General features: G+C 43.7%; 1 protein-coding gene across 1 annotated transcript in view; it reads left to right on the top strand.

Annotated features, from left to right (window-relative positions):
* Positions 1-27,176, top strand: part of CRACR2B (calcium release activated channel regulator 2B) — a 94,207-nt gene that overhangs the window by 15,879 nt on the left and 51,152 nt on the right. Inside the window, 2 exon segments of the mRNA XM_029582565.1 lie at positions 2,048-2,159; positions 18,221-18,389. Of these exon segments, the coding sequence (XP_029438425.1) occupies positions 2,048-2,159; positions 18,221-18,389 (281 nt within the window).

Raw genomic sequence — 27,176 nt, 5'->3', positions numbered from 1 at the left:
CTTCCAGAGTGGTGATCATTTACATTGAGAAGTCTTGTGTTCCTGGATCACATATGGGCACGGACAATCAGAAAGAGAGCACCCTGCTCACTACCACCTAAAACTCTGTTCCTTTCCCTTTGAAGATGCACCTGACCCAAGGCGGCTGGAACCAGTTCTGGCTTTTAGAACCCATCTCTGTTATCTGGAACTTAGAGCCCTGGCAAATTTAAATAGGGAAATCCCAAGTGAAGGAAGATTTAAGAAAGCTTGCTCAATGTAATACTTTTGATTGTAATCTGCCTTGACTAGCTTGGAGAAAGCAGAATAACAAAGGTTTATAACTAAATAAGAATTTGGCAAAGAGTGATGCGCTGGAGGAAGTCCCAGCAACTCCAGGAGCCCCTTGTTCAATTTTTTTCATGAGAAGAGCGAGCGAGCGTCACATGGAGTGGAAGAGAGCCCGTGAGAGACCGGGAGCGCCTCGCTGCTGCTGGCAGCCAATGATGTTCATTGTTTGTGGCTATGTTCAGGGCCAGGGGGAGCCAATCAAATCAACCAAGCTCTGCCTCCACCTCCACCCACTCTGGCTCTCTTACCTGCAACTTCTCACCCCCCAGATTCCTTCCTCCCCATTCTCTGCTCAGCCTCACTCTGACCTCATCTCCCCTTCCTCCTTGCCCTGGATCCTCCTGCTTCCTTCTCTTCCCCTCCCTGTCAAACATCCCCTTACTCTCCACTCTTCCCTCTCCTTGACTCGTCTCCCCCACAACTCCCTGCCCAGCAGCATTCATATTGCCCCCTCCTCCTAACCCCAGCTGGCAAAAATTCCTCACTCAGGTCCAAGCACTCCCTCCTTCTTACAGGCCACAGCCTTCGGGCTGGGAGAGATGATGGCAGGAAACAGTGGAGGAAGAAGGCAGCAGATGTAATGTTGGCGGGAAGAGGTCGTGGCAGCTTTGTGCATATAATACCCTCTCTCCCATGTTCTTTGCTGCGGCTGCGCCAACCAGTTCAGGGATACTGCAGGAGCTGCCTGCCCTCCGATTCACTGCTCTGCCAAAATCTGGTTGGGCCAGGGTCCAGTGTCTCACCTCCTTCCTCCTCGTGTGTGCGTGTGCGTGTGTGTCTGTCTGTGTGTGTGTGTGAGAGTGTGTGTGCGTATGTGTGTGTGTGTGTATGTGTGTGTGTGTATGCGTGTGTGTGTGTGTGTGTGTGTGCAGATCTACACTGCTCTTGAGTGCATCATTTTGTCTGTAAGTGACGGGAAGGGGGCTCCCCCTGTTGTGATGATACAGAGGGGGAAAAAGGTGCCAGTACTAAGTACAGTCAAGTACCAGCAGAAATAAAAGCCCCAGAGAGAGATTTAAATACCTGAACGGTATTAATAATGCCCAAGAAACAAATCTTATTTCAATGGAAAGGAAGTTTTAGAACTAGGGGATGTGACATGAAGCTCAGGATAAACGTCAGAAAATATTTTTCCATGAAAACGATTGAAGATGATTGGAATTCAAAAAGGCAAGGGATATATACAGAGGATGCGTAGCAGCAAGAGAATGGGGTAACCTGCACATGAGAGGTTGGGTGAGGGACATGGGGAAGGGGAGTGGATGTCAGGATCCATGTGGGAATCTGTCTGCCTGGGGTGGATTGGATGGGCCATTTGGTCAGTTTCTGCCATCAGTTACTAACTTAACGTCTTACTGTTTGGAACGAGTTCAGTCCCTGATATCTCTGGGATGAATACTGCCTTCTGCACGGCATGTTGTCTGACTTCTCAGCAACTTGTCCCCGACTGACGCTGTTCCACACTTTGAGCATTAAACAGCGCAAGAGACCAAAAGCCTTCCGACAAGTAATGCTCTTATTTCAAGGCTTGGCGTGATTTAAGCTAGGCGAACCGCTGCTGTGAGAGGCGTCTCTAACTGCAGGAGAGAATCAGTTTGCTCGGTTCCTGTCTTTGCCTTGTGATTTTACCTAAAATGTATGTAATGAGTTTCTGTTACAAGAGCACAGCAAAACTTTCCTCCCTTTCATGACCGCCTGCTTTTTCTCTTCTCCCCAGCGGCTGCAGCATGAACTTCCGCTCACATCTGAGCAGCTGGAGTCTGTCTTTGACAGCCTGGACCAAGGCAGCAATGGCTACCTGACGCCAGTGGAGTTCAGCATGGGCTTAGGTAAGCAGGACTAATTACATCCCAGGATCTTCTCATGGGCCAATGCGCCGGACCCGGATTCTTCTCAACAGGAGCCGGGTAGGGTCAGGCCCGCCTAGGATGTCCCAAGCTGATTTATGGCTCTGCTGCAGCAGCTTCTGCTCAGAGGTCTGAGACGGCTGGTATCCAAGTCGGCTCTAAAACCACATTCCCTTTCTTCTCTGATTGGATGGAAGGACCAGTTGGGAAAGATTGCCTTTTCGTAGATGACACGTAAGCGATGCAATAGAGTTGGTAATTCAAAGGGTGAACAGAAAGGACGAAATTTTAAAAGGAGTTACATGTGCAAATGTAACAACTATCGCAGCGAGTTTCAAAAGAAAGTGCACGAGGGAATAAATCCTATGGACAATTAAATGGCATATAATGTAGCAATTTTCACAAGCCTGCTTACTTTTAGGCAGGATTTCCTTGGAGTTAACGCTCTGTAATCTAAGCCCTGTGTCGTATCTCTTCTCAGCAGAGACTGTTAGGTAATTGTGCCTTCCTTTCACCCTGCCCTTCCCACACGTCCATCTCCGCAACTCAAAGGAACTGTTTCTCGACTAATCTTTTAACTTGCTTAATTCATATACACTATGTAAATTTGTACATAATTATTACATTGTAAGCACCCTCTCCTGCTTCTGCCCTTCTCTCCAGTTAGAATTTGTTTAACCTTTCTTTTCTCTAACAGCCTAGTTCCACTTTCCCTGTTATAATGTAACTTTTGCTTTCTCTGTTAACTGGTTCCCCCTAGTTTATTGTAAACCGGTATGATAAGACCTGTCTTGAGCATCGGTATATTAAAAGAATTTAAATAAATAAATAAATCAAATTACAAGTCCTTAAAAAACTTAAACCTCTTCTACACTTCTATGATTTCCGTTTGGTTCTCCAATCAATCTTACTCACTAAAATTGATTACTGTAACTCTTTGTTGTTCGGTCTCCCTGCTGTAACTATAAAGCCATTACAGATGTTACAGAACTCAGCTGCCAGGGTTTTGACAAATTCAAAAAAAGAGGGATCACATCACTCCAATCCTTTACAACCTCCACTGGCTCCCCATCAAATATAGAATCATCTACAAAGTGCTTACCATCACGCACAAAAACCTACACAATCTTGCCCCACTAGATCTTACTTTCCAAATTCGCCCTAACTATTCCACCAGACCCTTGAGAAAAGCATACCTAGGGACACTCTTCATCCCTCAAGCTAAAACATCTCTAAGAAAAAGGGCCTTTTCTACTGCAGGTCCTTCTAACTGGAACACTCTCCCTCCAGACCTCCGACAAGAGACTTGCCCAATCTCGTTTAAGAAAAAACTTAAAACTTGGTTATTCAAGCTTGCTTTTCCAGAACCCTCTTGTTAGTTTATAGCATTCCCTTCTTCTCTCGCTACACCTCTCTGTTTATTTCTCTCACCTATTTGGTTTGATATGTTTTTAGTCTCTCACATTTACTCAGGTTCCCTTTTGAAGAGTCCCTCAGTCACTTTTTCGACTTTTCCTTTATTTTATTTTTATTATTTCCTTATCCCTAACTAAGCTTAACATAAGGACAACAAATGTTTACCGTGATTACTATGTAATTCAAATTGTATACTTGGTTTTTTTCTTCTCTTGACAATGTTATTTAAAGTTGCATAAATGTTCATTGTTTCATGTAATGCCATCAGGCAAGTTTCTTTTTGTTCTATGTAAACCGGTTTGATTTGCATCTAATGTAGGAAGATTGGTATATAAAAACTAAAAATAAAATAAATAAATAAATCTTACAGAGCTGTTGACTAAGCAAGCCTGGCAGTATTTGGATGGGTGACCTCCCGAGGGCTGCAGGAAATGGTTTGGGGGCACTTTACCCTCTAGGTCTGCACCGGGCCAATATCTTAATGTGCTTTTGGTGCTACATAGAAAGGTCTCGTCCTCTCTGTGTATATTGTAAATCTCAGGTCATTTTCCACAAGCATAACAATCATAATTCTGGGACTGTCTTTTGCAGGTTGTACCATTTGGCACCTATCAAAATTTCCATGTAGAAAGAACCTAAGTAGGCTTCAAAAAGACACTGCCCATTTGACATAAATTTCCCCTCTTAAGCACTAGACAGTGCCTTGAATACCCACACATTTAAAACACACCAAAATTAGTCATAAATGTGTCTCTTGTGTAGCTAAATAGGTCACGCTAAAGGCGAGGTTGTGCCCAGTGCTGCCTTATCCTGGCTCCATGCCCCGGCAGGCCCACACTTTGTTTTGGTAACAGGGATAGGCTGTGAGTAGGGTAAATACTCCCAGGGCTTTGCCTTGCAGTCAGTCTCATCCTTCAGAGGAAGGTGAAAGATGCCAGAAATCCATGCAATCAGCCGGAGCTGACAAAGGTACTTGAAGGGGGTCTGTATCCCTAGGGCATGATGGTTCAGCTTAGGGCAAGACCTGTTGTCTGCTTCTGCCAGTACTGCTCTCTGCATGTTTACTAACCTCTCGGGATAAAAGAGCACACTGTGTGCAAGGTCAGAGGTGGAGGGAATGCCAGGCACTCTGGACGTCTGCATGCCTAGTCTGCCCCACTAGTGTGTTATAGTGCTCTTCTTCTTCTCTGTTTACCAGTCCCTCGCAGTAAGTGAGATGGCTGCTAACCTCTGTGCTCTGCTCGGTACTGAATTTTCCAAGCAAGGAATAAGGGGAGTGAAAAGAGCACCCCCCTCTAATGCCCAGGCAGCACTGCCATGGTGTGGCAAGTTTTCATTCAAATGCTTATTAGATTTTAAGCCTTTAAACTGACAATCAAAGCCAGCAAGGGCAAACAGATAAACTGCTAAACTTATCTGGCACGCCCATGCCTATGGGTAGGGCAGGTCAGGTGGAAGGGTATTAGTGCCCTAGATGAAACATAAGCCTGGTAGACCCCTCCCCCCCTCCCCCCATCCTGTGACTTACCTACTGCCTGCAACTCCCTCTTACCACCGGCAGCTCCACCACGTGCGCCCTCCTAAGATACCCACAGCATACGCTTCCAGGATGTCTCCTGTCAGAGCAGCGTTGGAAGCCTTGAGGTACCTCGCTGCCAGCAGGGGGTTTTTTGGGTCAGGGGAGTGGAGACTGCAAGGGTCATGTTCTTGAGGTTTGGTAGAGGTTGGGAAGGAGGTGGGAGGGAACCTTATAAAAAAAAACAAAACAGGAAAGGGGGGGCTCAGGGCTCATCTGTGACCCCGCAATATATTTTTTAAAGCATTTGGCGGGGGCTTGGGGGGTGTGAATCAGGCCATAGGCCCACAAGACACTTCTTAACATTTATTTAACAGTGCCATGTAACTGGATATCTTTGAAGATATCCAAGTAAGTGACAGATTATCTGGCCACACAAGGCCGGATAACTTTAGACCTTCGGCCTGCCCCGGATCACCTATTTTATATCCAGCTAAATTATAGCCCAGTAGTGACTTATCCAGCTATCATTTAGTCAGATAAGGGGCCCAATATTCCAAAAGTTGCCATTTAGCCATTTAACTTGGGAGTTATCCAGCTAAATAGGATTGAGTATGGACCTCCTAATCATCAAGCACCCACCTGCCTTCACAGTGTGATTCTCCTACATCATTTTATTGTTAGTACTTGTTGAGGTCCATATTTAGTTGCTGTGTAGCTCAGCAGGTTAGCCAGATAAACTTATCTGGAAAACTTAGCCCATATATTCAGTGGCAGAGTTGCTGGATAGGTTTATCCAGCTAACTTTAGGACAGGTCTATGGAATGACCAGAGTTAGCCGGATACATTATCCAGCTAATTCAACTTTTCCCCGTTACACCCATTCCCCTCCCACCATAGAAACATAGAAATGACGGCAGAAAAGGACCAAACGGTCCATCCAGTCTGTCCATCAACTGCACCATACAGGTCTCCCCCATAATGGTAGCATCTGCTGTGCCATACAAGTCACCCCCACATTTCCTGCTGTTGGTTCTGAGTCATCCTCTCTGGAGTTTCATTTCATGACCCCTAGTTCTACTGATTTCTTTCCAATGGAGAAGGTTTGTCATTTGTGCATCATTAAAACCTTTCAGGTATCTGAAGGTCTGTATCATATCTCCCTTGCACCTCCTCTCCCCCAGGGTATACATATTTAGGTGCTTCAACCTCTCCTTGTAAGTCATTTGATGGAGACCCACACCATTTTTGTCGCCCTTCTCTGAACCGCCTCCTTCCTGTCTCTATCCCTTTTGAGATACGGTCTCCAGGACTGAACACGGTACTCCAGGTGAGGCCTCACCAAGGACCTGTACAAGGGGATTATCACATCTTTATTCTTAATGGTTATTCCTCTCTCTATGCAGCCCAGCATTCTTCTGGCTTTAGCTATTGCCTTGTCACATTGCTTTGCCGTCTTCAGATCGCTAGACACTATCATCCCAAGGTGTCCCTCTCTTGCTCTGTGCACAACAGCCCTTCACCCCCCCATCACATACAACTCCATTGGATTACCACACCCCAAATGCATTACCTGCACTTCTTGGAATCCCAGCTGCCATAACTTTGACCACTGTTCAAGCTTCCTTAAATCATGTTGCATTCTCTCTACTCCTTCTGGCGTGTCCATTCTGTTGCAGATCTTAGTATCATCCTCAAAAAGACAAACTTTATCTTCTATCCCTTACACAATGTCACTCACAAAGATATTGAATAGGACCGGTCCCAACACCGATTCTTGTGGCACTCACTTAACACTGTTCTCTCATCAGAGTAGGTTCCATTTACCATCACATGCTGTCTTCTATCCATCAACCAGTTTGTAATCGACGCTACCACCTTGGCGCTCACTCCCAAGCTTCTCATTTTATTCACAAGTCTCTTATGCGGGATCGTACCAAAAGCTTTGTTGAAATCAAAGTAGATGACATTGAGCGCTCTTCCTCTAATTCTTTAGTCTCCCAATCAAAACAATGAATCAGATTAGTCTGACAGGGCCTTCCGCTGGTGAATCTATGCTGCCTCGAGTCCAGCAATCCTCTTGAATGTAGATAGTTTTCTATTCTTTCTTTCAGCAGAGTCTCCATTAATTTTCCCACCACTGAGATGAGGCTAACCAGCCTGTAGTTTCCAGCCTCCTCTTTGCTCCCACTCTTGTGAAGCGGAACCACCACCGCTCTTCTCCAGTCACTTGGCACTACTCCCATTTCCAAGGATCTATTGAATAGGTCCTTCAGCAGGCCCGCCAGCACATCTCTGAGCAACCTCAGTATCCTGGGATGTACCTCATCCAGCCCCATGGCCTTGACCATTTTCATTGTTCCTAGCTCTTCCCATACATTCTCTTCTGTAAACGGAGTTTCATCTACTCCACCCCCATCTTGCCAATTAGTGACGATCCTTCTCTAGTAAACAGTGAACTGACATATTTGTTAAATATTTTGGCCATTTATTCGTCTCTCTCCACACATTGATCTTTGTCACCTTTCAGTTTCACTATACCATTTCTCCTTTCTCTGAAAAATGTTTTGTCACCTCGCTTTACCTCTTTGGCTATCCTTTCTTCCACCTGACTTTTTGCTTTCTTGATTTCTTTTTTCGTCTCACTCAGTTTCACCAGATATTCTCCCGTGTTCCTCTTTTTGGGATCGTTTATATTTCTTGAACGCTGTTCTTTTTGCTTTTATTTTATCAGCTACCTCCTTTGAGAACCAGATCAGTTCTTATTTCTCTTACTTTTGTTTACTTTTCTAACATATAGATTTGTTGCCTTTGTAATTGCTCCTTTTAGTTTGGCCCACTGTTATTCCACCCCTCTCATTTTCTCCCAGCCTTCTAGTTCTACCTCCAGGTACATCCCCATTTCAACATAGTCCGTATTTCTGAAACTCAAAACTCGGGTCTTCATGTGACTTCTCTGTATCATATTTGCAACATCAGACCATACCATTTGATGATCTCTGGTGCTGAGGTGGGCACCCACCTGGACATTAGAGACATTATCTCCGATAGTGAGCACTAAATCGAGTATAACTTCCTCCCTCATGGGTTCCATTACTGTTTGTTTGAACAGAGCCCCTTGCAGGGCATCCACTATCTCTCTACTTCTGGTAGATTCTGCAGAAGGGATTCTCCAGTCTACGTCCGGCAGATTAAAAGCTCCAACAATCAACACTTCTCCCTTCTTTCCCACCTTTTGGATGTCTTCGACTAGATCTCTGTCTAGTTCATCCATTTGAGTCAGAGGCCTGTAAACCACCATCAAATTTTTTTAGGACGGCCCATAATGCTTCTTCTCTACCCCACCTTCCTTATAGTTCAATTGCTTGGATATTGTTTTTGACATAAAGAGCCACTCCTCCCCCTTTTCTGTCCTCTTTGTCCTTCCTTAACAAGTTATAGCCCAGTATGGCCATATCCCAATCATGTCTCTGTAACAACAACAATGTCCAAGTCTGCCTCCTCCATTAGGGCCCTGCAGGTCTGGGATTTTATTGCCTAAACCAGTGGTTCTCAACCTTTTTCCCATCGTGACACACCTGACAGGCCACACTCACATGTGTGACACACTGCTCATTACAATTCACAGCGGAAATAAAAAGTAAAGGTCCGGTAATAATTTTTATTGTTTAAAATGACAAGGAAAAGATACGTATTCTGTCTGAACAGAAATTGCATAAATAGCAAACATCCCACAGCTAAACAGCACCAATTTCCAGCACTCAACAGTAACCACCCTACCTAAGAAAAGGCAACACTGAAAATATTACACCAGGCCTTAAGACACCAATACATCTCCTATTAGGAAAACGGACCAAGTCAGGCTGCTATAGAGCCCTACACAGAAACTACACGCCAGCAGAAAACCTCACCTGAATCACACGTGCTGACCCTCACCTAACAAAGAATAAAGCGACCAAAAGTTAAACCTTTACTAACACTAAACAATTTCCGCACAGTTCTACAGGCAATGATATTCGCAAGCACAGATTACTGTAACTCACTACTTTTAGGGCTACCACAGTCTACGATTTGGCCACTGCAAATCTTACAAAACTCAGCTGCCAGAATATTGACTGGCAAAAAAAAGAATGAGCACATTACAGGAACTCTCGCCGAATTACACTGGCTTCCAATCGAACAAAGAATACAGTATAAGGTTTTATGTATAATTCACAAACTAATCCATGATGAAAAAGCAGACTGGCTTAACACTGCACTACTCATCCACGTCCCACAAAGAAACCTGAGATCTGCTAATAAGGCTCTACTTACTGTCCCCTAAGAACATAAGAACATAAGAAAATGCCATACTGGGTCAGACCAAGGGTCCATCAAGCCCAGCATCCTGTTTCTAACAGTGGCCAATCCAGGCCATAAGAACCTGGCAAGTACCCAAAAACTAAGTCTATTCCATGTAACCATTGCTAATGGCAGTGTAACCATTGCTAATGGCAGTGGCTATTCTCTGTCAAAACAGCACGCCTCACGCGAGTTAGGGAGAGAGCACTATCACTGGCTGGCCCCGTGCTATGGAACACCATGCCACTCGAAATAAGACTGCAGAGAAACTTCAAAATATTCAGATCCAATCTGAAAACCTGGCTATTTAAACAAGCTTTTTATAAAGATAAAGAGAAGGAGAAAAACAGCTGATGGATAAGGACGCACCAAACTAAAAGTTGTCACTAGTAACCTACAAATGCATATTAATGTTAATTTCAAACCGCCTAATATGTTCCAAAATACAAGCTTAACTTTCACACATAGATTATTGCATTACATTGTTACTGTACTTTGATGGCACATGATTAATTTGTAAACTATACCACTCATATTTTCATTATCGTGCCTTATTGTAAACCGTTGTGATGGTTAACTAACTTAACGACGGTATAGAAAAGTTTTTAAATAAATAAATAAAATAACTAGAAGCATGCAGACAAAACTGAATTGGAAACTGCAACAAGCCAGAGTCTCTCTGCATGCAGTGTAATAAAGGAAAAAAGAAACATCACCCATCCTTATAAAACAAATCAAGAAATATAAAATCAATAGCAGTAAAACCATACTAACAAAAAGAACAGATTATTTCGAAACAGCTGATGAGTGGAATATCCAATAATTAAAAACTCATATAAAAAATTTCTAGATACCAATAAAATATTTAAAATAGCAGACACAAAGACCCAGTAATGAAAAATAAGGATACAAAAATGTTTTTGCTCTGCATACCTTGGAACGTTTGATATCCAGGTGTCCTGAGATTCTTTTGAATTAGCAGGAGGAGGGGTGGTTTGCTTGGAACTTTCTCCTCTCTCTCAGTCACTTACCAGCGCTCTCTCTCACACTGGCTCTCAATTACACACCTATACACACATGCTGTCAGTCACTCACATATACACATGCTTTTTCTCTCACTTATATAGGCTGTTAATTACACATTTACACACATGCTATCTTTTCATGCTTACACACACAGGCTTTCAATCACACACATACATGCTGTATTTTTCTCTCTCACACACACACTCTCATTCACATGCTTACAAACATTCTCTCCATTTCTCTCATTTACACACAGGCTCTCAATCACATACTCACATGCTCCCTCACCTAAACCAGCTCTCAATCACACACAGACACTCATGGTCTCTCTCTTATTTATACACACAGGCTCTCAATCACATACTCACATGCTCCCTCACCTAAACCAGCTCTCAATCACACACAGACACTCATGGTCTCTCTCTTATTTATACACACAGGCTCTCAATCACATACTCACATGCTCCATCACCTAAACCAGCTCTCAATCACACAGACACACATGATCTCTCTCTTACTTATACACACAGGCTCTTGATCATACATACACATGATCTCTCTCACACACAAAGGATCTCAATCATACACACATACTCTTTCACACAAACAGGTTTTCAATCACAAACTTACACATACAGGTTAAAAATTGTAAACTTACATTCATGCTCCCTCTCTCACAGGCAGGCTCTCAATCACAGGCATACTCTCTTTCACATATACAGGCTCTCAATCATTCACATACATGCAATCTCTCACTCACACACACAGGATCTCAAACACACATGCTTGCTCATTCACTCTCTCTCCCTCCGTCCCTCCCCGGAGGGAGCAGCAGCAGCAGCCTCCTCCCAACCCTAACCTGCTTCATTTTCAGTCCTCGCGGAGAAAGGAGTCCCATGGGCCGCGGGGGTTGACATTCTTCTTCATTTTTTCTCCGAGCCGCGCTACTCATCCCTCAGGCCGCGCCTCTCTTCTGCTCTTCGGGCCGATGCTGACCACACTAGCATGGTCTCTTCTTCCCGCCCACGCACCCCCTGCTCATCACTTCCTCTTCCGGGCCACGGGGGTGGGGAAGAAGAGACCATGCAGATGCCGCTGTCAGCCCGGGCGGAACGCCCGGGCTGACAGCATTTTAAGCCCGGGCGGAGGAGGACCGGGGAGCAGCTGGGTCAGCAGGGGAATGGGAAGTGTGGCGACACACCTACGTGTTCATGGTGACACACTGGTTGAGAACCACTGGCCTAAACTACGAGCATTTGTAAACATAACTTTCCAATTTTTCTCCCTTGATTTGTTGTACTTCCTAGACACCTTTTCTGCTTTTTTGAGCTGATTGATTTTATTTTCTCCTCCCTATATTGCTTGGGGGTTACATCTCCTGCCACCCCCATTCTTTAGTTTAAATGTCTGATAATATATGATTTGAATTTCTCACTTACAATCCTCCTTCCTGCTACAGACAAATGTAGGCCTTCCTTATCATATAGCCTTTTACTATTCCATACACTAGCCCAGCCTCCAATGTATCCATTTTTCAACATTGTTTCATCTACCATTTAGATGCCTAATCTTCTAGTCTAATATTGTTCTTCTACTCTTCCTCACAATCTGGTCCAGTTTTAATAACTTTAAATAATTTTGTGTCATCTGCATATTTGATCATCTCAGTCATTTTTTCAGTTTCCAGATCATTTATGAATATGTTAAACAGCACAGTCCTAGTACTGATCCCTGAGGCAATACAATAATGATCTTTCTCCATTTGAAAAATGGACCATCTGTTTCCTAACCAGTTATTAAGTCTCATGGGGGATCTTTGCCAAAACCATGTTGGGTCCATGTCATTCTATAAGTCCAATAATTTTGTTTTTAAGAATATCTTTTACCATTTTATCCAGTACCAACATCAGGCTCACTGGTTTATAGTTTCCCTGATCACCCTTGGGACCCTTTTTAAATCTGGTGTTACATTGGTTACCCTCCAGTCTACAGAAACCATGGTTCTTTTAAATATGTTACAAATTACAAGTAACAGGTCTGCAATTTCATGCTTGAATTCTTTCGGAACTTTGGGGTGAATGCCATCAGGTACTAGTTATTTATTATTCTTTAGTTTGTCAATTTTTGACCTGTTACATCTTCCATTATCACCGAGATTTGTTTTAGTTGCTTAGACTTAATGTTTTTGGTTTGTATATGTCCCCATTGTCCTCTGTAGAGATCAAGGCAAAGACTTCCTTCAATTTTTCTGCTATTTCTTTGTCTTCCCTGAGCCCCTCTTTTGCTCCTTGGTCATTTAGAGGTCCATTTTCAGTTGCTTATATGGCTAACTTTGTCAAAATATACAGCAGCACAGTAGTGCCACTGAATATGCCTGATTATCTTAAAGATGCCCGGATTACTTTATTCAACTAACTTTAGGACTGCTATATGGCAGAATGTCAGAGTCTTGCTCACTTAACTTCACTCCGGAACACCTCCAAGTTTTATTTGGCTAAATATTTAACTGGATAACATGGAGGTGATCAACCAATGAGGATTTTAAATACCACTATTTGACTGGCTTGGGCTGAATATAGCAGGACAAATGGTATTGAATATCAGCTTCCTAGTGGTCCAGCAGACTCCCTCACATACATTTTGCTTCAAATATACTTAAAAAATATTTTATATTAGTTTGCCTCAATGGCAAGCTTCTTCTCAAATTCTCTCTTGGCTTGTCTCAATACTGTTTTACATCTAACTTGCCAGTTCTTATGCTCTTGGCTATTTTTTTCATTTTTCCATTTTTTCATCTTTCCATTTTTTTCAAAAGATGTTCTTTTGGCTTTAACTGCCTCTTTCATTTCATCATTAAACCATACTTGCAGTCATTTGGTCTTCCTTCAGCCTTTTTAAATATATGGAATACATTTTATCTGGGCTTCCAAGATGGCATTTTGAAACAATTTCCATGGTTCATTCAAACTTTGAACCTTGACGGCTGCTCCTTTAGTTTTTTGCCCAATTTCCTCATTCTTTCATACTTTCTCTTTTTAAAGCTATATGCTACTGCAATAGATTTACTTAATGTCCTCCTTCCATGATTAATTCAAATTTTGATTGTTTTATGATTACAATTGCTTAGTGGACCCACCACAGTAACCCTTTGCATCAAGTTCTATGTTCCACTGAAGACTTAATCTAAAGTAGCTCCCCCTCCTGTCTGTTCTAGAACCAGCTGCTCTATGAAGAATGTATTTATGACATCTAGAAACACCCTCTCTAGCATATCCTGATGAGACATTGATCTAATCAATATCGGGTAGTTGAAGTCTCCCATTATTATTGTGTTGCCAATTTTATTTGCCTTTCTATTCTTTGCTAGCATTTCACAGTCTGTTTCTTCATCTTTGCCAAATAGACAGTATTATACAAATTAACCCCTAGATTTATCAAAATATGGGGGGGGGGGGGGGCGGGAGAGAAAGTGCCTTTACCTAGACATCAGTATGTCACTCTTAACTTGGAGTGGGGTTTGGGGGTGGTGGTTTTACTTACACAGTAGGAGGTACAAACAGCCAAGTTGACATCACTGAAGATTTTCTGTCATTTCAATTGATGAAAGGTGCAAGAGGAGTTGATTTGTACAGTGCACTCTTCCTAGTTTCAAACAGGTAGGCAGAAAAGTGCATCAAGCATTTGCATACTAACGAGCAATACGGTGTTATCGTGTGCGTTAAGGCCTTAACGCTAACATTAAATCCTAATGTGAAATGATAAATGACTGTTAGATTGTTAGCCCTGTGAGGTCAGGGAAATGCCTACAGTATCTGAATGTAATCTGCTTTGAATTGCTGAAGTGTAATTAAAAAAAAATAATAATAATAAAAAAAAAATATATAGTATAAATCCAAAATAGACATAAAAAATATTTAAACAACCAGTCCCCACCCACTACACATATAATATCACTATTGTAGGAACCCAAAAAAACTTTTTAAATTATCTTTTCTTTGTATTATGTATAACACAATATTCAAGAGTAAAAAGAACACGTCTTTCCATAAAAAATACATTAAAAATTTTTTTAAATACCCATTTTCTATGGATTAATATCCAAGAAATAACCCACTCTTCTGCTTACAATATGTTTTAAACAAATAACTCTTTTACCAAGGTATAAATTCTCCAAATAAATCACAGAGGCTAATAATATCACAGCTTCTTCAGGTATATAGTGTCCCAGAGTCTCATAACAACAACATTTTTCAATGTTTTCAAAAAACTAAGGCTGTCTTCTACCTCACTGTTGTCATTAGGTAGATCTTCTACCACAACGATGGTATTTAGATAGGTTTTTTCACCCCAACACGTAGGCCTAGATGTTTCACCGCACAAGCAGCTTCATCAGGGGGAGCGCAACCACCTAATCAGCATCTAGCAAAAAACATGAAAAAATATATCTCACATTTACCCCAAGAGCATTTTACACCCACTCACAGGGACCGATGCAATAAAAAGCGTGGAAAGCTTTTTTTTTTTTTTTTAACTAGGCACCTCCTCCTGACTTTCAGATCCAACCTTTGCAGGGTGTCTCTAACACCTTGTCACTTAATTGCATACCCGTCCTTGCTTATTCGCATGTCTATTTAACATTCAATATTCACCTTTATATTACCGCTTACTGCAGACCATTTACGCTACTAAAGTTCCTTGTAAAAAGGTGAACACACACATACTATTCAATACACGAATAAGTTTATTTGTTATTATGTTATTATGTTTAAATTTGTTAAATATTATTGTTACTTTCAATATTCCCTGAAATAATGTTCAATGGTTGATTAGTTATTGTTCAATGTTCCATGTAAAATAACCCCAGTCTAACCCCCCAGACCAGGGCAACCTTTTCGTTACTTGTAAACCGGATTGATTTGTATTGCATACAGGAATTCCGGTATATAAAATTAAAAATAAATAAAGCGGGCGCTGAAAAGTCAGCGCCCACTTTCCTAAAGTGCGCATGGCGCCCACAAGGGGGGAGCCATGCAATACCCAGATTAGGGGGTCGCGTTGGCAAGGAGGTGCGCGCATGTTTTAAAATCAGCCTGCATGCACATGGACGCGCGCACGCATGTTTTAAAATCAGCCTGCATGCACATGGACGCGTGCACAAGCATGTTTTAAAATCAGCCTGCATGCACATGGACGCGTGCACAAGCATGTTTTAAAATCAGCCTGCATGCACATGGACGCGCGCACGCATGCTGAACCTAGCAATGTTATACCTAGGCATAATTAAACAACTGCTGTGCCAAATGGAACTAGTAATTAACATTGAAAAAACAGAATTCATACACCTTGAATGAAAAACAACTGAAGTAATACAGAATCCCATCAAACTCAGAAACAATCAGATAGTGGAACTAACCGAGAAAACTCGAAACCTAGGAGTAATAATTGACAATGAAATCAACCTCAAACAACACATATCATTGAAAGTCAGAGAGGGGTACGCAAAACTAATGGTCCTTAGAAGGCTAAAACCACTACTAACCCAAGCGCACTTTCGAACCGTTCTCCAAGCACTTATTTTCGCTAGCACAGACTATTGTAACACACTCTTTCTTGGATTACTACATTCAACGCTAAGACCACTCCAAATCTTACAGAACTCTGCAGCCAGAATTCTAACTGGAAAAGGCAGAAGGGACCACATCACTCAAACTCTTGCCGAATTACACTGGCTGCCAATCGAACAAAGAGTACAATTTAAAACACTTTGCACAATCCACAAGTTAATTAATGAAGAAAATACTGATTGGTTAAACACTGCATTAAGACTACATGTTCCCCAAAGAAATCTCAGATCAGCAAATAAAGCCTTACTAACAATACCCTCTGTAAAGACAACGAAACTAACACAAGTAAGGGAGAGAGCACTGTCATTAGCCGGCCCTATATTATGGAACTCACTGCCACCCGAAATAAGACAAACGAAGGAGCAAAAACTCTTCAAAAAAAGCTTAAAAACATGGCTTTTCAAAAAGGCCTTTCAAAGTGAGAATGGGAAATAGGTGGTACTAAGAAACAAGAAAAGGACTTGTACACACAGGCAAAAGTCACCTGAGAACATATGTGTGTTTTTATTTTTATTTTATCACACTTAAGTATTAAGTTAAAGAATTACAGTATACCGCATCTACGGTTAGCCCATAAAGGGAATTTTAATACACTTTACATATAGCTTATAATATTGAATCATGAATCTGAACAACTGCGGCACCCCCTGGTTAAAGTACAATCCATCTCGAATTTATTTATGTGCCTATTTGTAAACCGTTGTGATGGTATATCACTAAACGACAGTATAGAAAAATTAAAAAAAATAAAATAAAATAAACAGCCTGCATGCACATGGACACGCGCACGCATGTTTTAAAATCAGCCTGCATGCACATGGACGCACGCACGCATGTTTTAAAATCAGCCTGCATGCACATGGACGCGCGCACGCATGTTTTAAAATCCACCCCTGTGCAGATTGGTGCAAAGTCGACAGGTGTTTTTGACCCACAGGCTCTATACCAGTTTTCAAAGAAAATAAACTTGCTTTCCCTTGAACATTGCCCAAGAGGAAAGTCCCCGGAGAGTTCTGTGGATCCTTTTTCCTAGCCAAACCCTCTTGTGTAGTTGCCGCCTCTGGCCTAACCATGCCTCAGGAATGCGTATAAAAGCACACACGTGGTGGAACAATGCACATACTTTTACCAACCTGCAGCACGAGTCATTTTCCAGTAGCCCTTTTACCTATGTCAGTAGCCAATTACACGTGTAAATGGTGTTTGAAAATTGCCCTCTTGTGGTTAAAATAAAAGGGAAACAATGTATATAATACTGCTAATAACTAAGATAAAATTACAGGATGCAGAAAGGACAATTCCAAGGTTCTGGTGCTGGTCCATAGTGTGCCTTGTCAGATTACGTTTCGGGCCTGGTGGCAGGATACAACATATTTCCCCCAGTATTAGAGTTTTTCCTGCTCCTTCATTTGTGGTCAGTCTTTGATTTTCTCTGTCAGCTTTGGGGAAATGTGCATGCCCGATGCCTTCGTGTTTCCAAGGGGCAGTCCATGAATACAGTGGGAGTAGAAGCAGGACTGGAGCTATCTGGTCACCCGATCAAAGTTCAACTTTAGAAACTGAAGCCAGCGTCACTATATCGAGAGAAGGTGTAGTGCTCTGAATCCTGGGTCCTAAGCCCAGCTTTGGCGCTGGCTCTTTGTGAGATGCATGCTCTGTCATTTTACTTTCCTGTGACTCTAAACTTCAACCTTAATTATAATTTTCCAGAGAAAACAATAGTACATGAATAGAACAGGAAAACAGGCCATGCTTTAATTATTTTGATGGGTGGTTATGAGTCAGTTTGCTGTCTGTACCTTAGTATTGATTCTAGTGCTTGCCTTTATGTGACTTTTAGATATTTATTCGACTTTCCTGTGCCTCCATCTGTCTTACTATATCTGGTTATTATTATTAATGATAATAATAACAACATTGCTTCTGCTTTCCGTTGCAGTCTCTCATGTTGCCCAAATGCCAGAAATGTGATACACGATCACCCAGCCCAGAGGTGGCTGCCTATGTGTCTGCAGCACTATAGTTACAAAGTGCATTGGGATCCTGACTGGGTGAAATACCAATGTGTGTGGGAGTGTGTGTTTAATGTACTCTACTCATTAGTCTTCCCTCTTTCCCAGGAAAGTTCATAGGCATGGAGCTGTTCCCAGCAGCTGAACAGGTAGGGAACTCGAGACACGAGGAAACGTTTGAGTCCGGCGGGTTGGATGAACAAGACCCAGCAGATGATGAGGAGGAGAGGTTTTGTGCAATGATGGAACAACTTGGAGCATCACAAGTCTTCGGAGAGTAAGTCTCTGCTCTAGGTCAATGTCAATAGATTTGAGGTTTCACGCCTGTCTCAAAGCAGCCTGACAGCTGTTCAGTAAGGTAAATTGGACCAGAAATTGAAACTCAGGATCAGGTGACATGATCCAAATGACCTGCATCCAGGTGAGCACTCTGCTGGAGAAACACTTGCAGGCAAAAGCAGTACAGGGCACCAGAAGAGGTGCAGGTAATTCATGCTGGCTCACTGACTGATACAGCCCTACCTCATTTTCTGGTATAGTTTATGCCACATGCAGTGAAATAGAGTAGGATTGTTTCCCTATAGCAGTTTGTTTTTTTTTAAATGTAAATATGACAAACCATCTATGACTGTTAAATTGGTAGGCTCATTAATATGTGCTGTTGGAGGTGCTTCTTATTGAATAAGCAGCATTGCCACACACAAGCATGAGATAACAAATCACGGGTCTTCGCGTGCTCATTTTCAAGTCCTCTTGCCCAGAGGACTTATCTTGGAGATAATTCTCATCTTCATTAAGGGGCAGATTTTTAATCTGATGTTTTGCTTCTGATGTCCATCTTGTTTAAGGTACTATATCTTGTGAGAAAAAAACTCTTAGGGGTAGATTTTCAAAGGGTTACGTGCGTACCCGGCGGACACAAATGTACACCCGATTTTATAATATGCGCACGCTGCCGCGCGCATGTTATAAAACTCAGGGTCGGCGCACGCAAGGGGTTTCACGCTTGTGCACCTTGCATGCACCAAGCCCTAGGGGAGGCCCGATGGCTTTCCCCGTTCCCTCCGAGGCCGCTCCAAAATCAGGAACTTTCCTTTGGCTCCCCTCCACCTTCCCCTCCCTTCCCCTATCTAACCCACCCCCCTGCCCTATCTAAATCCCCCCTACCTTTATTGCAGGAGTTACGCCTGCCGGCTGCCGGCCCACCAACCCCCAGCACAGCCACTGTGCCGGAGGAACACCCCCGGACCGCTGCCCTGGCCCCGCCCCCGGACCGCCCCTTTTTCAAAGCCCCGGGACATGCGCGCATCCCGGGGCTTGCACGCGCCGCCGAGCCTATGCAAAATAGGCTCTGCTCGCACAGGGGTAGATTTTCAAAGGGTTACGCGCGTAACCCTTTGAAAATCTACCCCTAAGAGTTTTTTTCTCACGATATAGTACCTTAAACAAGATGGACATCAGAAGCAAAACACGGGACAGTCTAGCCGCTCATTTATAAGCTTCTGTCATCACCTGAACATCTGAGGATTTTCCAACTCACAATATAAAAGTGGAATTGAAACTGTGAGAAGTTATGAGTTGAGTTGGTGTGACTTTGGTAGAGTGATCTTCTGACTTCAAGTTAAGGAACAGGTGAGTCAGTCCTGGTTTTCCAGCACCCATTCCAAAGCATTCTGGAAGTTTCTCACACTTTGAATGGGACATTGAAAACCCAGAGCTGTTTCTAAGGACCTGATGCCTCACGGTTTACTCGTTTGAAGGTCCTCTCTAGATGCACCTGTCCAGATCAATGTTATTGGACCTCCTTACCCCATACCCATCGGCCTAGCATCGAGAATTCATGAGTGCCTTGAGTTGTTAAATCCCAGTGCAAGGACTTTCCTTGTTTTGTCTGCAGCTTGGTGGGATCATAGAAGATCACCCTTGTTCTACGATCTGGGCACAACCCGAATACATTTAGGAACTGCTTTGTTAGATGACCAACTTGCATCTTCAAAACTGAATATCCTCCTTCAGACCAGTGCATGGAGTTTACAGTCTTATTGCTTCAATAGTGTTACAGCTAGATGGGAAAAGAAGAGGTGAAAGGGAACCACAGAATTCCTTTGGATGTTACAACGGTTTAGCTTACAAAGGCAGACGTTAACTTATCATAGGAATTAAGAGGCACAGGAGAAGGCTGAATAATGTCATTTACATTGGTAACCAGAGGAGGCACATTTGAGAAACATTTCTAGACTGGAAAATTCCCAAGGAGCAATACAGTAAAGTCAGGGCTGGCAAAGGCAGGAAGGGACTCCAAGGTCACAAATTCAGACGAACTAAAGCTGGATGCCGGCAGGCTTCAACAAGATTCACCTATGCAAGGAGTTAGGTGGGGAACCCTGGAGTTATTCAGGCACTCTGAGAGAGGGGCAGCATAGAGGCAGGAGCAAGAATCTCTTCAGTTTGTGTCTCCCAAATGGCATCTAACAGCAGTCCCTGCTCTCAGGGCTGGCCGAGGACAAGTAGGACAGAAAAACTACAGACCCCAAAATATTTGTAGCATACCACTCCACCTGCAGAGCCATTAATGAGGGAGCATTTTGTGACTTGAAATAGCTATAATTATGGTAACCACCTGCTCCAAATCATAAAGAAGTGAATCATTCCCCAGTACTATCCGGAACTTTGTAATTTTAACTGCAATTTTCGTGGATCATTTTTTGAATGGTTTTGGATTGAGATTTTTCAACCTCTCTCGAAGCCAGGAGTAGGTAACTCCAGTCCTTGAGCTCTCACCATATCCACAGTGAATATTCATGAGATGCATTTGCATGTGTAGCCCCCATCCCAGTCTGCTCTAGGGCATGGGGACAGACAGGGAGGGCCACGGACCACGCAAGATTACATGACTTTTCCAGGGTTCCCACACAAGGGGGAAACACGTTTTCAAGGCCCTTAGGGTTTTTTTCTCTGGGGGCTCTTCTGCACACTGGTCAGTAACACAAAACTTCACTCTTCACTCTCTGCTTGTTGTTCAAAACAAAGTATATGCTCAAAACTGGTGGCAAAACACAAGTCCGAAAACAGCACACATAGGACAGTGCACCAATACTGTGACAAAAATCACATTCTCTTTCCATTTTTCCTTCAAATAGGGCAGATGTTTTGGACAGGTACCCTCTTCTTCACTGTGCCCTCCCTATACCTATTTGGCACATGAAATCTGGTTCTCCAAAGTCCTTTGTGCCTTCTCTCTTGGAGACTTGGACTGATGGCAGTTATATCAGCCTTTGACTGTGGTAGATTTTCTCAGAAAGGTTGCCCTTTCTCTTGACATCTACAGTACATGGATCCACCAGCTCTTCCATCCTGGAATTCCTCTCCTCCACTCAACCCTCTGGAACCTCTCTTGGGAGACAGGTCCTATGGAGCCCCTGTGTGGGAGATAGGTCTACACAACCCTCAGACTCTAGGGCTTAGAATCCTGCTCCTTATATCTCAACCATCTACTTTCAACTCCTCTACTCATGTGAGAACAGGGATTTTATAATACTTTACCCTCCCAATGGGAAGTGGTGCTCCTCCTTACCACACCTACCACTCTTCCAACATCACTACTGAGGGCATTCAGACCAGCTGAAGTCATAGACTTCATGCTTGTAAAGGGCAGGAACACTTTTCTGAAGCTAAAAGGGTACCCCTTTACACATGCAATGGAGGCAATGCATGCAAATAGATCTCATGAATATTCATTATGTACATCCTGAAAACTCAACTGGCTTGTTGACACTCAAGAACCAGAGTTGACTGTCCCTTCTCTAAGTATAACCCAAGCAAGGGTATTTACTGAAATCTGAACGATACTCCATTGCATGGGAGGAGGCTTAGGATAAACTGGCCCAAATGGGCAGGAAATCCTAACACTGAAGGGATCCCCTTTAATCATGGAAAAATCCTACCTGAGGTCCAAAATGTACAGTCTTCTTTTCCCAGCCTGTGTCCCAAAAGGTAGAAATCCCAGGGATGAGTCTCACAAGGTCTTGTCTCTCCCCTCATGCCTCCACTTTGAACACCTTCTGAATTGACCTCTCAAAGGGAAAAGATCTGTTGCAGTTCCAGAAACAGGGCTGATTGGAACTCCAGCTTCTTTGTGGTACAAAAACCTCCTCGCAAACCAAAAATGTGAAACTCAAAGTCCAAGCTTCCTTTAGGGGAATAGTTAACTGCAGCCACTCACTGGATGGGGAGAAGCGCACAGTTCTCATTACACCTGGCCTTCGGATCCGGGGCGTGTCTCTCATCAAAGAGATCAGGGTCTCCTCCCACAATTCAAAATCCAAAACATGCTTTACTCTGCTACCTAGAGCCCTTACTACCAGAAAAAGGTTGACCTGACAGGCCACGAATGTGTCGTTTTCCGGAACAAGCATTTAAGCAAGGAGACATGACCAAAACCCAAGAGTAGGGGAAATGGTTTCTCTAAAACCAAAATCCACTCTCTCTCTCCCCCCTCCCCCCGCCTCTTATGCACAAAGATGCAAACCTCTAGGGAAGGTGCTGATATGAGATGGTATCTCCCCCTATGCTGAAATGCTCAGAACAGGAATCTGGGGCCATCTAGTGGTGTCCAGGGGTCTCTACATTACTATGTGCCCCCTGCCTCTTTTCACTTTCCCCAGCATCTGCTCTCCTGCCTCTTCCTCCTCATTTGCCCTGCTGCCTCTTCCCCGTCCCAGCATCTTCCCCACTTCTTCAGCTTCTGCTCAATGTGCCTCTTCCCCCAAATCCATCCCACTGCATCCATTCCCCCTTCTTCTTAACACACAGATCATCACAGTTCCCTCCCTCTCCCTGGATGCAAGAAGCATGTGAAGCAACAAGTTTCAGTCCCCACCTAATCATGAGGCAAGCTCCAGGAGTGAGGACTCTGCTGACTGGCTTCAAGCAAAAGTAAGAAGCAGGCCAGGAAGGAGACTGAGCGCCTCCATGTCCTTTGCCATAGCAGGGCTGCAGGAAGAGTGGAGGGGGATGCACTCAGGCTCAGCTGATTAGCCGCAGGAGTAGGTAGGCAAGGGGACTCACACAGGCTCAGCAGATTAGGTGCAGACAACCAGGAAGTGGAGCTAAGTCCCAACCTGTGCAGAGATACTGTGGCTGGGCATGGGAGGGTTTAAGGTTATTTGCACCTGTGCAGTTTAGAAAGGATGTTGATATTATGAGGTGCACCTAATGCTGAAGCATCATGTTTTAGGCTTTGGATCTTCAGCTTCCTGTTCCCCTTGTGAACCTTCAACTTACTGACAGGGCAGAGATGCCATTGGCATTTAGCCCACTAAATGATCTAATGATCTGAAGTCAGCGAAACAATGCGACAAGGCGATAGCTAAAGCCAGAAGAATGCTGGGCTGCATAGAGAGAGGAATATCGAGTAAGAAAAGGGAAGTGATTATTCCCTTGTACAGGTCCTTGGTGAGGCCTCACCTGGAGTACTGTGTTCAGTTCTGGAGACCGTATCTTCAAAAAGACAAAGACAAGATGGAGGCGGTACAGAGAAGGGCGACCAGGAAGGTGGAGGATCTTCATCGGATGATGTACGAGGAGAGATTGAAGAATCTAAATATGTACACCCTGGAGGAAAGGAGGAGCAGAGGTGATATGATACAGACTTTCAGATACTTGAAAGGTGTTAATGATCAAAAGACAACGACAAACCTTTTCCGTAGGAAAAAAATCAGCAGAACCAGGGGTCACGATTTGAAGCTCCAGGGAGGAAGATTCAGAACCAATGTCAGGAAGTATTTCTTCACGGAGAGGGTGGTGGATGCCTGGAATGCCCTTCTGGAGGATGTGGTGAAGACCAGAACTGTGAAGGACTTCAAAGGGGCGTGGGATAAACACTGTGGATCCATAAAGTCAAGAGGCTGCCAATGAAGAGTGGGTGACTCGCCAGAATGATGGCTACTGCCTGGAGTCAATACCCTTATTAAATAAACATACACATGCTTACTGTGACTCCAACATTGCTCTAAGCTTCAACAGCAAGAGGAAATGTGGAAAAAAGGATTCGCACTCACAAAGAGGGGAGTAGCTGGCTTGTTACGGCGGTTACTACCCCAAATCAAATAAGCCTGATACTTCACTTTCAATGCATATACAGCATAGTTCTCTGATTCAACGGCAGGGGAGAAGAAAAACTGATACTTCACACATCCAGCAGAGCTCTCTGATTCAACGGCAGGGGAGAAGAAAAGAGGGTTCGCACTCACAAAGCGGGGAGTAGCTGGCTTGTTACGGCGGTTACTACCCCAAACCAAATGTGCCTGATACTTCACTTTCGATGCACATCCAGCATGGCTCTCTGCTTCAACAGCATGGGAGAAGACTGATACTTCACGCATATCCAGCACAGCTCCCTGCTTCAACGGCAGGGGAGAAGAAAAACAACCAATAAGGGCTGTATAACATAGTCTGGGTAAAACAAATAAGCATGGGTGTAGCTTGCTTATTGCGGCGGCCTCTACCCCTAACTAATCAAGCTAGATATTTCACTTGGATGCAGCTCCATCACTGCTCTCTACATTAAAGGTGGGGGTGGAAGGGAAATAGAACCAAGAGAAACAGATAAGTATGAGAGAAAAAATGTGTGAAGCTTGCTGGGCAGACTGGATGGGCCATTTGGTCTTCTTCTGCCATCATTTCTATGTTTCATTTCTTTGTAATACTTCTGCCGTCTTTGTGGATCTTAGGCTAGTGATTGAACAACCCAGGATCTGCCCCCGTGAATGCCTCCACTAAGTTCTGGTAAACTTATGCGTATAAGTTTACATACAAATCGTGCAAGCAATTTTGAAAAGCCATTTCTGTGCATAAAACACAGTTTTACTGGCAGAAGTCCCTTGGAAAATGACCCTCCCTGTGTCTTTATCACATTCCCTGTCTCTATTTTCCTCCAGAGTATTCATATTTAGGTCCTTTAGGCTCTTACCCCCGATGCTGCCCTGACTGTTCTGACCCCAGCTCCACTAACAGCGCTTCACGGCCTATGTGCTGCCATCACTAATGGCCTCCGTAGTGACATGGGATGTTGCCATGCTGCCCCATTCCTGGCTCCTCTTAGGCGAATTAAAGTGCCTGTAGCGGGAAAGCAGCCCGGCTGCCTCTTGATGACATCACCAGCTCCTCCAGATAAAAGGCTTCTTCTGAGGAGCATCACAGACCTCAGCGACGGGTCTCCTGCCTAGCAATGTGATTCCTGCCTCGTCCCACCTTCCTTGTCCAGCCTTGCCTCAACCAGCCTTGTCTTCTCCAGCCTTCCTTGTCCAGCCTTGCCTTATCTTATTTGTTATGTCCAGTGTGTTTTCGTCCATCCTTGCCCTGACTCTCTGGATCTTGACCTCTTGCTTAGACCTGACCACAATTGCCTGACACTTAGACCTGACCCCCTGGGCCTGTCTAGGACTCTGTTAGTCTTCTGCTTGCCCTGACCACAGTGTGCCTTTGGACTTAGGAGGGTCCATAGGATGGTGAAGATAACCAAATTTCTGCCAGCCACCAGGACCCAAGGGCTCAACCTGTGGGGGACACAGCTGGTAAAGGATGAAGCTCCAGACTGTCCCGATACAGGCCGCATCCACTATACCACAGCACAAAGGGCTCACATACATATCTCATAGGTCTTTTTGTGCAATCCCTGCACCATTTTGGTTCCTTTCTCTGGATTGCCTCCAGCCTCTGTCCTTTCTAGATATGGCCTTTAGTACTGAACACAATATTCTAGTTGAGGCCTCACCAACAACCTGTACAGAAGCAGGAGGGAGGCCTTTGGATGATCAGATTTGGATGAAATGATGAAGGCATCTAACAGAACTGGGTTTAAAAGGAGTTTGAGCAAGTTCTGAAGGAAAAATATATAAACCATTATTAGCCAGGTAAACTTGGGAAAGCCACCACTTATCCCTGGGAATGAGCAACATCAAATGGATCTACTGCATTCTTATGTTCTTATGTTCTTAAGCTACTCTTTTAGTATATGATGGGTACTTGGGACCTGGATTGGCAACTGATGGAATGTGTGTATGTGTGAGAGACTGGGAGCTGGTGTGTGTGAAAAAGGGATTGTATGTATATGAGGGTGCTTGTATGTGAGAGAGAGGAGCCTATGTGAGGGTGTAGGGATGTGTGTGTGTGAGAGAGAAAGAGGGAGCCTATGTGTAGGGAGGCATGAGTGAGAAAGGGAGCCAGTGTGTAGGAGTGTGTGTGAGAGAGAGAAATAGGTAGCTTGTGTGAGGGTGTATGCATGAGAGAGAAAGGAAGCCTTTGTGTGTGTGAGAGAGAGAGGGGAGGAGTCTGTATGAAGGTTTGTGTGTGCATGAGAGAGAGGGAGCCTGTATGTGAGCGGGTGTGTATGTGCACTAGAGAGAGGGAACCTGTGAGTGTGTGTGAGAGAGAAAGACAGAGGGAGTCTATATGAGGGGCAATATTGAGAGAGAGGTCAAACTTTGGGAGTGAAGATAGAATGGAAGGGGTGGAGCCTAAAGGGGGAGGGGAGAGATAGTGGCAAGTGGAGGAGGACAAAGTGAAAAGAGACTGGCCAGGAGAATAGGGAGAAAGGGTGGAAGAGATACTCTTACAATGAACTTTTAAGGAAATTCTGCTCAAAATATTTAAACCCTGCATCTTTCAGTAGTACATTTTAAATTAATTACTTAAAGACTGACATGTATATTATGTTATTTTGACCGATATAAAGTATGCAGATTTTTAAGCTTTTGTGTGCAAAATTAAAATTTTTTGCACAGAATTCCCCCAGAAATACTTTGCATTGACTGCTCAGTATACACCTGGAGTTCACCATCTCTTTCTTTTCGTTGTGAACAACATGAATGGATTTTCCTGTTAGGATGTACCAGGTACTTCCAAATAACCAAACTGGTATGTCAGAGACATATTGGCTCAATGGACCTTTGGTCTGACCTGGTGGCATAGCACTTCTTAAGTTCTTATGTTATGCTGACCTCAGATTGGCTTTCTGATTTTACCCCTTAGGTTATGACTGGGCTATTTACCATTTTGGACTGTG

The sequence above is a fragment of the Rhinatrema bivittatum genome, chromosome 17 (assembly GCF_901001135.1).
Source record: "Rhinatrema bivittatum chromosome 17, aRhiBiv1.1, whole genome shotgun sequence".
Lineage (NCBI taxonomy): Eukaryota > Metazoa > Chordata > Amphibia > Gymnophiona > Rhinatrematidae > Rhinatrema > Rhinatrema bivittatum.
Note: the sequence above shows the minus strand (reverse complement) of the source record. Positions and strands in the feature narration are given on the sequence as shown.